The sequence below is a fragment of the Hemiscyllium ocellatum genome, chromosome 2, assembly GCF_020745735.1.
Source record: "Hemiscyllium ocellatum isolate sHemOce1 chromosome 2, sHemOce1.pat.X.cur, whole genome shotgun sequence".
Lineage (NCBI taxonomy): Eukaryota > Metazoa > Chordata > Chondrichthyes > Orectolobiformes > Hemiscylliidae > Hemiscyllium > Hemiscyllium ocellatum.
In genome coordinates, this window is record NC_083402.1 from 34,169,244 (window position 1) to 34,181,127 (window position 11,884).

The 11,884-nt window shown below is 39.2% G+C and overlaps 1 protein-coding gene across 2 annotated transcripts in view; it reads left to right on the forward strand.

The window, feature by feature from the left end:
* Positions 1 to 10,691, forward strand: part of mtx3 (metaxin 3) — a 37,981-nt gene extending 27,290 nt beyond the window's left edge. Inside the window, exons 7-10 of one of the 2 annotated variants that reach the window (XM_060843503.1) lie at positions 2,057 to 2,228; positions 6,580 to 6,583; positions 8,041 to 8,111; positions 9,167 to 10,691. In XM_060843503.1, the coding sequence (XP_060699486.1) occupies positions 2,057 to 2,228; positions 6,580 to 6,583; positions 8,041 to 8,111; positions 9,167 to 9,268 (349 nt within the window). In that variant the 3' untranslated portion in view covers positions 9,269 to 10,691. The remainder of the gene's footprint in view (positions 1 to 2,056; positions 2,229 to 6,579; positions 6,584 to 8,040; positions 8,112 to 9,166) is intronic. The other variant, XM_060843493.1, reaches the window with a different exon arrangement.
* Positions 10,692 to 11,884: the final 1,193 nt, after the last annotated feature.

Genomic DNA, 11,884 nt, shown 5'->3' on the forward strand with positions numbered 1-11,884 from the left:
ACCATGCTTCTAGGAATTCCCATGCAAGTCTCTGTTTGGCTTGTCCTAGGATGGATGTGTTGTCCCAGTCAAAGTGGTGTCCTTCCTTATCCGTATGTAAAGATACTAGTGATAGAGGGTCATGTCTTTTTGTGGCTAGTTGATGTTCATGTATCCTGGTGGCTGGTTTTCTGCCTGTTTGTCCAAGGTAGTGTTTGTTACAGTTCTTGCAAGGTATTTTGTAAATGACACTAATTTGGCTTGTTGTCTGTCTAGGGTCTTTCAAGTTAATTAGTTGCTGTTTTAGTGTGTTGGTGGGTTTGTGGGCTACCATGATGTACATGGTTGGGATGGGGAGGTGGGGTGGGGGGGGAGGTGGGGGGGTGTGTGGTGGGGAGGTGGTGGAGGGCTGCTGCTGTTGGGAGGTGTTGTATTTTGATAAAATAAACCAGGCCAGCACACTCATGGTTAATGGTAAGGTGTCGGGCAGTTTTGTTGAACAGAGAGACCTAAGGGTCAGGTATATAATTCCTTGAAAGTGGCATCACAGGTGACAAAGTTGTGAAGTAGGCAATTTGCACACGTGCCTTCGTTGGACAGAGCATTGAGTACAGGAATAGGGATATCATGTTACGATTGCACAAGACATTGGTGAGGCCAAGTATTGGGTACAATTCTGTTGCTCTGTTATTGCAATGATGTTATTAAACTGAAAATGGTGTAAAAAGTATTTATTAGTTTGTTATTATGGAAGGTTTGAGTTGTAAGGAGAGACTGGAAAAGCTGTGGCTTTTTTCCCTGGAGCTTAGGAAGCTGAGGGGTGATCTTATAGAGGTTTATGAAATTATGAGGGACAGAGAAAAAGTGGTCTTTTACCCAGGGTAGGGGAATCCAAAAATAGAGGGTCTAGAAGGTGAGAGAGGAAAGATTTAGAAGGAACCTGAAGGCCAAGTTTTTTTCACTCAGAAGGTGGTCGATGGAACAAACTGTCAGAGGAAGTGATAGAAGCATATACATTTACAATGTTTAAAAGACATTTGGACAGGTATATGGTTAGGAAAGTTTTAGAGGGATATGGGCTAATCCAATGGGATTAGTTCAGTTTTGGAAACTGATTGGCATGGGCAAGTTGGGCTGAAGGGCCTGTTTCCGTGCTGGACGACTATGAGTCAAGAGTTATGAAATCAGCCTGTATATTGAATGACAGCAGTCTCAGTGGGCTGAATGATTTAACTCTGCCCCTGTGTCTTACAGCTTTATGATTTAATTCCTCACATGATCTAGATCCCTGTTTACAGTAACTACCTTTTGCAATGATCAGAAGAGAACTACTGAAGGATGAAGTGCCATCTACATCAATTAGTGGGGCAGCTATATTAGTCTAAACATCATAAATCAAACAGGGCTGTTTTTCACAAAAATACATGTTGGAAACAGAGATTGAGACGTAGGTTTGCCTGCCAGTGGAGGGAGGGCCGAGGTCGCTGCTGGAAAAGGTGGCCAGAAGGCTGCAGAAGGGGAGCGTCACTGAAAATATGAGGATGAATAAAAGGAATGAGTTTGCAAGGCAAGGGAATGAGAAGCAGTGGCACTTGAATGCACACAAATTGCAAGCAGGCTGGTAATTGCCACAAAATAATTACTACATTAACACTGCTGAGAACTTTAGAAAGGGAATTACATAGGTTACAAACTTTTGAAGTATTAATGTGGGTTGTGGAGTACAGCTGATAGTAAAGTGCTTGCTGAAATTTAAGGAGTCTGATGCATGGTGTGATTTTATTAAATCACATCATTCTTGCTGCTCGCAATTGTATACGCTTTAAATTTCAGATGTACCTACCTTTTACTAATCAATAGTACAGGATAGAAATATTGTGAGAAAAGCCTGAGCAATAACAACTTTGATAGAATTGGAAAAAGCCAAAAGAACTGAGGAAGGGTCACTGGACCCGAAATGTTAATTCTGATTTCTCTTCACAGAAGCTACCAGACCAACTGAGCTTTTCCAGCAACTGCTGTTTTTATTAGAATTGATGCTGGCTTATAACTTGTGCCTTCATGGTTTTGTATGTAGACCGACCAGTTTTGATGCCTTTGCGTTTGGATTTCTTGCGCCTCTGTATAAAGCAGAGCTGCCTAATGCCCACCTCCAGAAGCATCTGCATCAGCTCCATAATCTTTGCCAATTCTGTGACAACATTCTGAGTCAGTACTTCACACAAAGCTCTACAGGTGAGTCACTGGATGTGGTGGGTGGAATTACAGCCTCGCCAACTTATTCAAGATCTATGCCGCATTTCAGCAAAAATATAATGGCTGCTTGTTAAGTACAATATGTAAGATAGTCCCGAGATAACACGTTGAGAATGGGTATACCAGAGGTTTGTAAAGGGGGAGAGAGATTTGATAGTTGCTTTCATGTATAGGTATCAAAGTTACACACTTGTAGATTTCACTAAATGTGGATATACTGTCGGCAAGTTTTCTTTTCAATAGCATCATTTCCTTGCTTTTGATAAAGATATCAATCATGGAGCAGCAGAGGTGATGGAGTTCATTATGGGAAAGGATGAGATCATTAACATAAGAAAGCATTCATTCTAAATGGTGACAAGCTAGAAACCGTGGAGAAGCAGATCAGGGCACATTGTAGAACCTGAATATAGAAATCACAGCAAATGGAATATTATCCATTATCTCAAGCAATGGAACAGAAAAGGAAGTCCAGAACTCTAGAAATATTTGGAGTATTTCATTGACTTTTGGGTATTTCACCTTTAAAAGGGGTATATTGGGCTTCAAGGAGTTGCAATGCAGATGACTGAAAATGATATCTGACTGAAACGGTTTAATTATTGTTGACAGAATCCCATAGATTAGACTGATATTTGTTTGAGTTAATAGTGATCTAGCTAAAGCTACAATGATTAAAGGCCTTGGAAGAACGAGATAAACTATTCACTCAAGGTGGGGAATGGCTGTGAGAGGAGACTGCAAAACATGGAATTATTAATTAAAATTAGGCCATTTGGTTGATATCAGAAATGAGCTCTTTACATGAGGTAGTAGAAAATGAAATGTTTCGTTTTCCCCACCCGAACCCCTGCACAAAGCTTTGGAGTTGGTGTTAGTTGTATGTGTCAAAACTGAGAATGTTAGGTCAAGAGTACTCAGACTACCAACCACAGTTTAATGTTGAGGTATACATTGACCGTGATCTCGTTACATAACAGAAGAGGTCCAAAGTGCTGAGTTCTGTTCAAACAAAGTTCTGTTTCATGAAAGTTCGAAGTCCTTTTTTCCATATAAAAGAAATTGGGTTTCCTGTACCTTTGTAAACAAACTGTTTGTTAAATGAATTGAGGACAAAATAGAATCCTTTATTAGTGCCAAGGAGTGTGAAGAAATTAAAATGTCGTTCCATCAATGTACTGGAGACAATCTCTAATGGAGAGATATGCTAGTAGTACTGTGTGGACTATAATAATTAACTAACTTGTGTTTAGAACAAAATGAATCTGATTTAGTTGTAGGTTAGTCTGGATGGCTTATAATACCACAACTTCATTAGCTGTAGTTATAGCTGGGCAACTACAGCTGCCCTATTTGTACAAGGAAAGCCTCCTTCAAAGCAAAATGCACAAAAGAAATCACGATGTACCTTTTTCATGCCCAAGAGGAGGAGGCAATGCCTAGTATTGCTACTCCTTATCCATCTGAATTTACTTCACTTGCTGCTAATATTCCATTCGCAGCTCCAAGCAGTTATTGAGAGGAATAGCAAAGAATCTGTCATCTTCAGCTGGAGAACTGTTGTGTTTCATAGCGAGGCAGGCCCAACAACTGGAATCCCAACCCTCCAAGCCTAATTCAGTGTTCTGCTGTACGGAGCTCTTTTGCTTCCAGCTCTTCCCTTGTTACATGTCGTATTGAAGATATTCTCTGCCCTTTTGATTTAGATTGCTTCTACTTTTTGATTTTGTTGTTAGAGTTCTGGATAGGGAGGGTACTAGAGAATGTTTCCTCTCATGGGGGAGACTAAAACTAGGGAACATGGTCTAAGATTAAGAATTTTCCCTTATAAGAGAGACATTCCTTTCTCTCAGAGGGTGTTTACAGTGTGGAATTCTCTTTCAGAGAAGTTCATTCCAGGCTATGTTAGATATTTGGTAGTCTAGCAAATAAGGGTTATGGGATGTATAAAGGAAAATGAAGCTGAGACCACAGCCCCCATACCAGCCATGATCCTATCCAATGTTCTTTCTTTGCTGTTTCTGTACATTTTCTCTGCATGGCTGAATACAATGTATTTTTCACATTAAGCCTTCAGATTGTGTATGGTCAGGCAACCCTTTTTAATAGTCTTCAGAAGTTAAAGCAATTAATGATCCAATTGGACAGGTTTTAAGCCTTTGATTATGGCCTGTATCTTTCCAAGCCACCTGTAACTCCCATGTTGTCTGTCCATAGTGCTCCATTTCTTTTTTATTATTCACTCGTGCAGAATGGGCATCACTGCCTGCCCAACATTTATTACCTTGTTACCCTGGTGAAGGCAATGGTGAGCTGCTTCTTTGAACTGCTGCAATGCTGTAGGTTGACCCACAATGCCATTGGGGAAGGAATTTCAGGATTTTGAGCCAGGAACAGTGAAGAAACAGAATATATTTCCAAATCAGGATGCTGAGTGACTTGGAGAGGAGCTTACTGGTACTGATATTCCCATGTTTCCACTACCCTTGTCCTTATAGCTGGAAAGTGTTTGGGGTCTTGGAAGGTACTGACGGGATCTTCAGTGAATTTCTGCAGTGCTCCTCGTAGATAGTAGCAGCAGTATGTACTGAGTGTTGGTGGTGGAAGGAGTGGGTGCTTGTGGATGTGGTGCCAATCCAGCCTCTTTCTTTGCTCATGCAACTTTATGGATTAAACACACACTGTTACCATCAATCCATTCTGTTGCAAGGCTGTGCTCAAACTACATTTAAAGAAAATAAATATCAGAAATTTGTAGACTGATGCAGTGCAAACAAATACTGTTGGGCTCATTGCGTCACTGCGGGCTAATTGAAAGAGCTGTCCGATTAGTTTCCTTCCTCATTTCTCTGTATCCTGCAGACTTTACGCCTTCATCAATTTAATCAACTTCCTTTTGAAAGTTACTGTTAAATTTTCTCTAACTCATTTACAGATCACTGCATAAACTTTTCTTCCCCTCATGTCTCCTCTGTTCTTTTGCAAATTCTTCTGCGTCTTCCAATTACAAAGAGATTGTTATTCCTTTTGTATTCAGTGCCCCTTTATAAAATTCAGAATTTCTTATGCCTTTTCAAAATGTCTTGCCACCTTGAATGGTGCATTTGTTACCCATCACTGATGGCCGTTGAACTGAGTGGATCGGCATGCCATTTCAAAGGATAGTTAAGAGTCAACCTCAGTGCACAGAGTCTGATGTGACAAAGTAATTAAAGATTTCCTTCCGTAAAGGACATTAATGAACCATATGGGTTTGCACCCGATAATTTGTGATTGTTATTACTGAGATTAGTTTGAGTATTGTTAACTGCATTTATTTTTTTAAATTCCGTTAGAAGCTGTGATAGAATTTGAATCCATGTCCCCAGAACTTTAGCCTGGGTTCTAGATTAATCATCCATTTACCACTATGATACTGCCTCCCCTGTTATCTGCCCTTGTACTTACTAGAACATTGAATCAATTGTGCACTGCTCTGAGTTAAATTTCATCTGCCATTGTTCCTAAATTCACCAGTGTCTATCTGAATTCTGTTACAATGTTCCTCACTATTAACAATATTTGAGTTTTGTGTCATCTGCAAGTATTGAAGTTTTGACATGTGTATCTAAGTCAAGGTCATTAGTATACATTAAAAATAGCAGTGATCCCAACATCAACTACAATACTTTCCAATCTGAAAAACCAACTGTCCTTTTGTATCTCACTCAGTGCTGTCCCTTTAATACTACAGGTTTCACAAGTTTGATTGTTAACTGGTACTTTATTAACTGCCTTTTGAAGTCTGATCTGCACAACATAACCACACCTCAGTTACCAACCTTCAGCATCAAAGAGCTTAAATCAAGTTAATCAAACCGATTTATCTTTAATATATTAGAGCTGGTTTTCAATTGTTAAACTTTATTTTCCCCTAGTATCAATTGACTTTGCCACAGATTATTGTGTCTCTGTTTACCACTAGTGACATTTAGACTGATTAATCTGCAGTCACTAGGTCTATCCTTTTATCCTTTTTTTAAAGAACTGTGCTTTAATACTTGCAGTTGTCCAGTGCTCTGACATCCTTCCAATATCTGAAGAGGACTGAAAGATTATAGCTAGAATTTCCATAATTTCTGCCCTTGCTTCTCTCAGCAAATTTGTTAGGTTCAAATTGTTAAGAAATTTTTTTAAAATTCTGTTATCCCTTTCAAGTACAGAAGTTTTGCAAACAGCACAAGTTTGTGTTTGAATTTTCTTTTTACTTAGTGTTGAGAACTTACCAGAGAAGATCGCCATGTGTCTAAATTCTTGTCTTCTTTCTCCTCCCCTTAATGTTTGTTTTAGTTCCCCTTATTTAAGGGACGTTTTTATTTCATTGGAGGCAGTTCAGAGAATGTTCATGAGGTGGAATCTCAACATAGAGGGATTGTCTTTTGAGCAAAGGCTGAACAGGTTGGGATTCTACTCACTGAAGTTTAGAAGAATGAGAATTGATTGTATTAAACATTTCAGAAGGGACTTGACAGGGTGCGTGCTGAGAGGATGTTTCCCCTCATGGAGAGTCTAGGACCAGAGGGCACTGTCTCCGAATTAAGGAACTCCAATTTAAGAAATGGGGAGGAATTTCTCCTGAGGGTTGAGAGTCTTTGGAACCCTTTGCCACAGAGAGCTGTGGGGGCAGAGTCCTTGTGTGTATTTAATGCTGTGAGAGAGAGATTCATGATCAGTAGGGGAGTCGAGGATTGCTGGGAAAGGGCAGGAAAGTGGAAATGAGGAATGTCAGATCAGCCATGACCCTATTGAGTGCTGTGAGAAAGTGACTGCAGATGCTGGAGACCAGAGCTGAAAATGTGTTGCTGGAAAAGCGCAGCAGGTCAGGCAGCATTCCTGAAGAAGGGCTCATGCCCGAAGCATCGACTCTCCTGCTCCTTGGATGCTGCCTGACCTGCTGCGCTTTTCCAGCAACACATTTTCAGCCTATTGAGTACTGGCACAGGCTCAAGGAGCTTTTTCTATTTCTCATGGTCTTGTGCTTGTGCAGGGACAGAAATGAAGGTCTGAACTACAAAGCCATGTTTAATTTTGTCTTATAGGATCCTTTCTGTTGACTTCCGAGGTATATTGATGGTCTTACAGAATTTGGAATGCATAGAGAAGAGCTTTGTGATAGATTTTGAATGAATTACTTCATTTTTTTATTCACAGGGATTTCGGTTATCTGGATAAAATTTGAGAATTTGGGCTGCTTTCCTTCAATAGGAGGTCAGATAGGGATACTCTAGATCAAAAGGGGCTAGATAAAGTGAATTTTGGGAAACCGTTCCCATTGAGAGTAGGTAGACCCACCAGAGGACAGCAATTTGAGGTGAATGCTTCTTAAAAAATATGACACTGACAGGAGGAAAAGCTATTTTGCGCAGCTGTTGGTTAAGATCAGTAGTACATTACGTGAGAGTGTGTGGAGTCAGCTTCAAACGTGGCTTCCAAAAGGGGAAATTGTGTAAGAACCTGAAGAGAGAGAATTCACAGGGCTATGGGATAAAGATGGGAGTGAAACAGGTTTTGAGTTGTGCTGCTTTTGCAAGAGAGGCAACATGGACATAACAAACCCCATGGTCTCACTGTGTGCAGTTCTATTATTTTAACTCATGCAACCTGCAGTCAACTGAGTACAATGGACTTTGCCAGCATTGTTGTTTTATTGATGCCCTAAGCTCTGCGATTGTAGCAGTTCATTGTATTCATGCTCCTTTATCTTGCTATTTCTGAAACACTGTTCTTCCTACTATTTTGTTCTTTTTTCCCCTGCTGTCCTCTTAGAAGATATGATGGATGCAAACCTACAGAAGTTGACACAGCTTGTAAACAAGGAATCCAACCTGATTGAGAAGGTTGATTCTTTTAATTGCTTTTTCTATTAAACATATCTGTTCTGTAAAGTGTCTTGAATAATGATTCACTCCTAGACTAGTTAGCACAATTAGCAGTATGCATTAGATTAAGATTTTCCAACGAAACTATTGCATAATGCATTACAATTGAATCTTAATGCATGAGTTAGTACTATGTTGAGTCATACAAAAGAAATCGGCAGCAAGTTAATTGATTTGTGATGTTGAATTAGAAGTAGGTGCCACCACAATTAAGCTTGTGTTCATGTACCAGAGAGGCAATCAAAGATTCAGTTTCTAATAACTGGCCAGTGGATAACTGCTGAAGGCAGAACCCAGCATGGCTGTGATTCCCTAGCAGTTGAATATCCTGCTAACACTCATTGGCTAAACTCTCACATGTTTTAGAAAGCTGATGCCTGCAAAACAGACAGCAGGAATTGCCAGATTCATGGGAAGAGGGAAGAAAAATGGAAATGGGAATTCCAACACGTATTTCAATTATGTGCGAAGCTGATCCTTTCTCACGCTCTGCCTCTTGTCCGGAAAAGTTGCTACTTCTGCTGATTATAATAACTCGCCATGTTTTATGCATTCTGGAGCAGGAGTTAAGCATAGTGAGAGAGAAAAATTGGTGCATTTTAAAGAGTACCATTTCAGAACCTAGCCTTCAATTAAAGCTGTGATCAATTTATAAAGTAAGACTTATTGGTATAAATTACCTTGAGGTAAATGAACTTGGGTTGTCACAGTATCGTACAACACATTTTAATTCTCACATAAATCAGCTTTAAGATCTAACTGGCATCCTAATGAAATGGATGGATTGATGTGAAGGTCTACCTGTTGCCATCTTCTTAGAGTCATGTATGACATATTGAAACATTGACATACTGTGAAAGAACAATTTGTAGCTGTAAGATTTGTTGGAAAGAAAATGGCAATAGTGTTATTCAGTGAAATGTAAATTGTCCTAATTTTGAATTTATTAATTGACTCCAATCATAAACATTAAAACACACCTATCAAATCTTCTGTTTATTTTCTCCCAATAGATGGATGACAATCTTCGCAACAGCCCCCAACACAAACCTCAAAGTGCAACCCCTCCAAAACTGATGCCCATGAGCAATGAAGCCTGCTCATCACAACACTGATTGTCTTGACTGTTTTTGCATATATATTTGCAGCAAGTCTTCAGTTAACAGAACTTTCACATGACCGTGGATCTAAAGAGTGGGGAACGGGAGATAATTTTTTAAAAGTGCCACTTTCAAGTGAGGTGTCTGATGTGCTGACCTGAACATGTATCTAAAATGGAGATCTGAAGGATTCACTTAAAACTGCAGAATTCACCAGCTATTGTTTCTAATTCAGCAACTAGCACTTAGGAAATAGTACCCTCTCAGACATAATTTGTTAGACACACATTTACCGTTATCTGAGCAAATATTAGTGTTTTAAATGTGTTAAACCAGATAATTGACTGCCATTAGAGATTCTAGGTTGACATCGCTCTACTTATCATAGATGGGGGTAAGACGTGCCAGTTTTTGAAGGGTTGACCAGGTGGCTGACTGTTCTGTAGGCAAACATCATCTGGAAGTCACAGCGTTTCCTAGAATACAGTACTGTTTTAGCTCTGCAGTCTGTACCATACAGATGTTGTCCAACTCTGGTCTGTCTTATAATGAGTGAACAACACTCTTTTTTAATAACTCTCACCAGTAATTCATTTGACCTGAAAAATATTGTACCTCAAGTAATGTTTCCAAAGGGCTGTAGCCATACAGCCTCAATCAATGCATTATTGGCTCCATAGTTTTAGTGGAGACAGCTTTAGGAAAGAGTACTAAAGTATTGTAAATAATGTCAGGATATTATTTTCCTGAAATTCTGTAGATTGATTAAGGAAAATTTCAGAATGTATTTAAAACATTTTTGACTTTAGAAGCAACAAATGATTTTGGAGAAAAACGTGCTTCTGGACTTTGTTCGGTTTCATACATGTATGTAATGGTTACTAACAAACTTATGTCCATGAGAAAACAATCCATTTGAATTGGTTAAGGTTTGTACCCTATCAAATTTAGTTCAGATGCTGCTTTGATTTGAAGTCATAAAACTTCCTGCAGTTATGACTGAATCAGTTAACTTGAGTTAGTGTGTCGAATTTAATCTCAAAATGTGTGATGGGAAGAATCTTCAGGGTGGAACCTGATCAAATATTCTTAGTGGACTGTTTATAACCAAGTTTGTTTGCCAAGTTATTCAAGAGAAATTGTAACTTGGTTGACATATGTATATTATAAATCAGTACATTAATAAGTAAAATGTCAGCTTGAATGATATGCTTAAATTGCAATTCTAGTGTGATAAAGCTAACTTTGAAAAAGGACATTATTGTGCCTTTAAGTACATTCTTGGTAAACTCAGATTATGCCTTGATAAAATACTTTAAGACCATTTTACTTTTAAAAGAAAAGGTTCTTATGTTGAAAGAGTAAAAACTCAAATCATTACATTAGCAAGGGTCTTTGCCTGCATAAATACTTTTGAAGGTTTTGGACATTTTCTGTACTTTTGTTCTTTACTGTTTGACATTCTCCACAAGAATACTTTATTTGCAAAATGAAAATCTAGAGTGTGGGTGCCTTCATGCTACATGTACTGTGATTCATTGCTAATAGCAGTTTTAGTACAAGAGAGATGATTTTTTCAGCATCCGTATCCTTGAAAATTTCAACTCTGAATTTTTTGGGGGAATTGAGGGTATTTGCACAAAGTTATGTAGTAAATATGATAAAGCAAAAGAACTGTGGATGCTGTAAATCAGTAACCAAACAGAAGTAGCTGGAAAAGCTCAGCAGATCTGGCAGCATCTGTGAAGAGAAATCAGAGGTAACATTTTGGGTCTGGTGACCCTTCCTGAGAACTGACAGAACAGTTCTGAGGAAGGGCCATCAGACCCGAAACATTAACTTGGATTTCCTGTCACAGATGCTGCCAGTTCTGTTGAGTTTTTCCAGCCAATTCTGTTTTTGTTAGTAAATATGATTTTGTATTAAATGTAGATACTGAGCCTGTCTTGGTTAACCATCTGTCTTTCATAGTGAAAACAGAAAGTGCGAGCAATATTCAGCAAGTCTGGCAGCATCTGTGGAGAGAGATGCAATTAACATTTTTGACTCAAACGCAGACTTCATAGAAAAAGAATTGTTTTGTAGTACATAACTTAAACATCGCAAAAAGATGAGATGCTGAAGACATTCATTTTGCACTCATCAGAACTAGAACGCAAGAAACGGACTTGAAAAGGGGGACACCATTTTATCCACCATGGGGAGACGGTTCTGATTGGTATCCTATGGTGCTGTTCACTACAAGATCAGTCTTAATGGCATCCTTATGAATAAGGCCCTGACTATCAGTTGACATCTTGATGCTGAGATAGTGATTGTCAAAAATATAATGGAGACGCTGATCAAATCATCACTCACTGTTAATAACCAAAACAGATGAAAGGGCCAATGCCTACCATCTTTGGTCCTGAGCAGTGATCAATGTATCTCAGCTTATGCTGGAAGGTGAAGGTGTCTCCAAAATTTGAACGACAGGTTACACTAGCTGTCTCACACTGCTGCTATGCAGTAAACACAAGTGTTTTTCTCCATTAACAAGGTGTTTTGCCCTCCCCCCCCCCCCCCCCCCCCCCCCCCCCCCCCCCCAACACATATGAGTACTGTGATATGAGTTTCAATGCCAGTGTGATG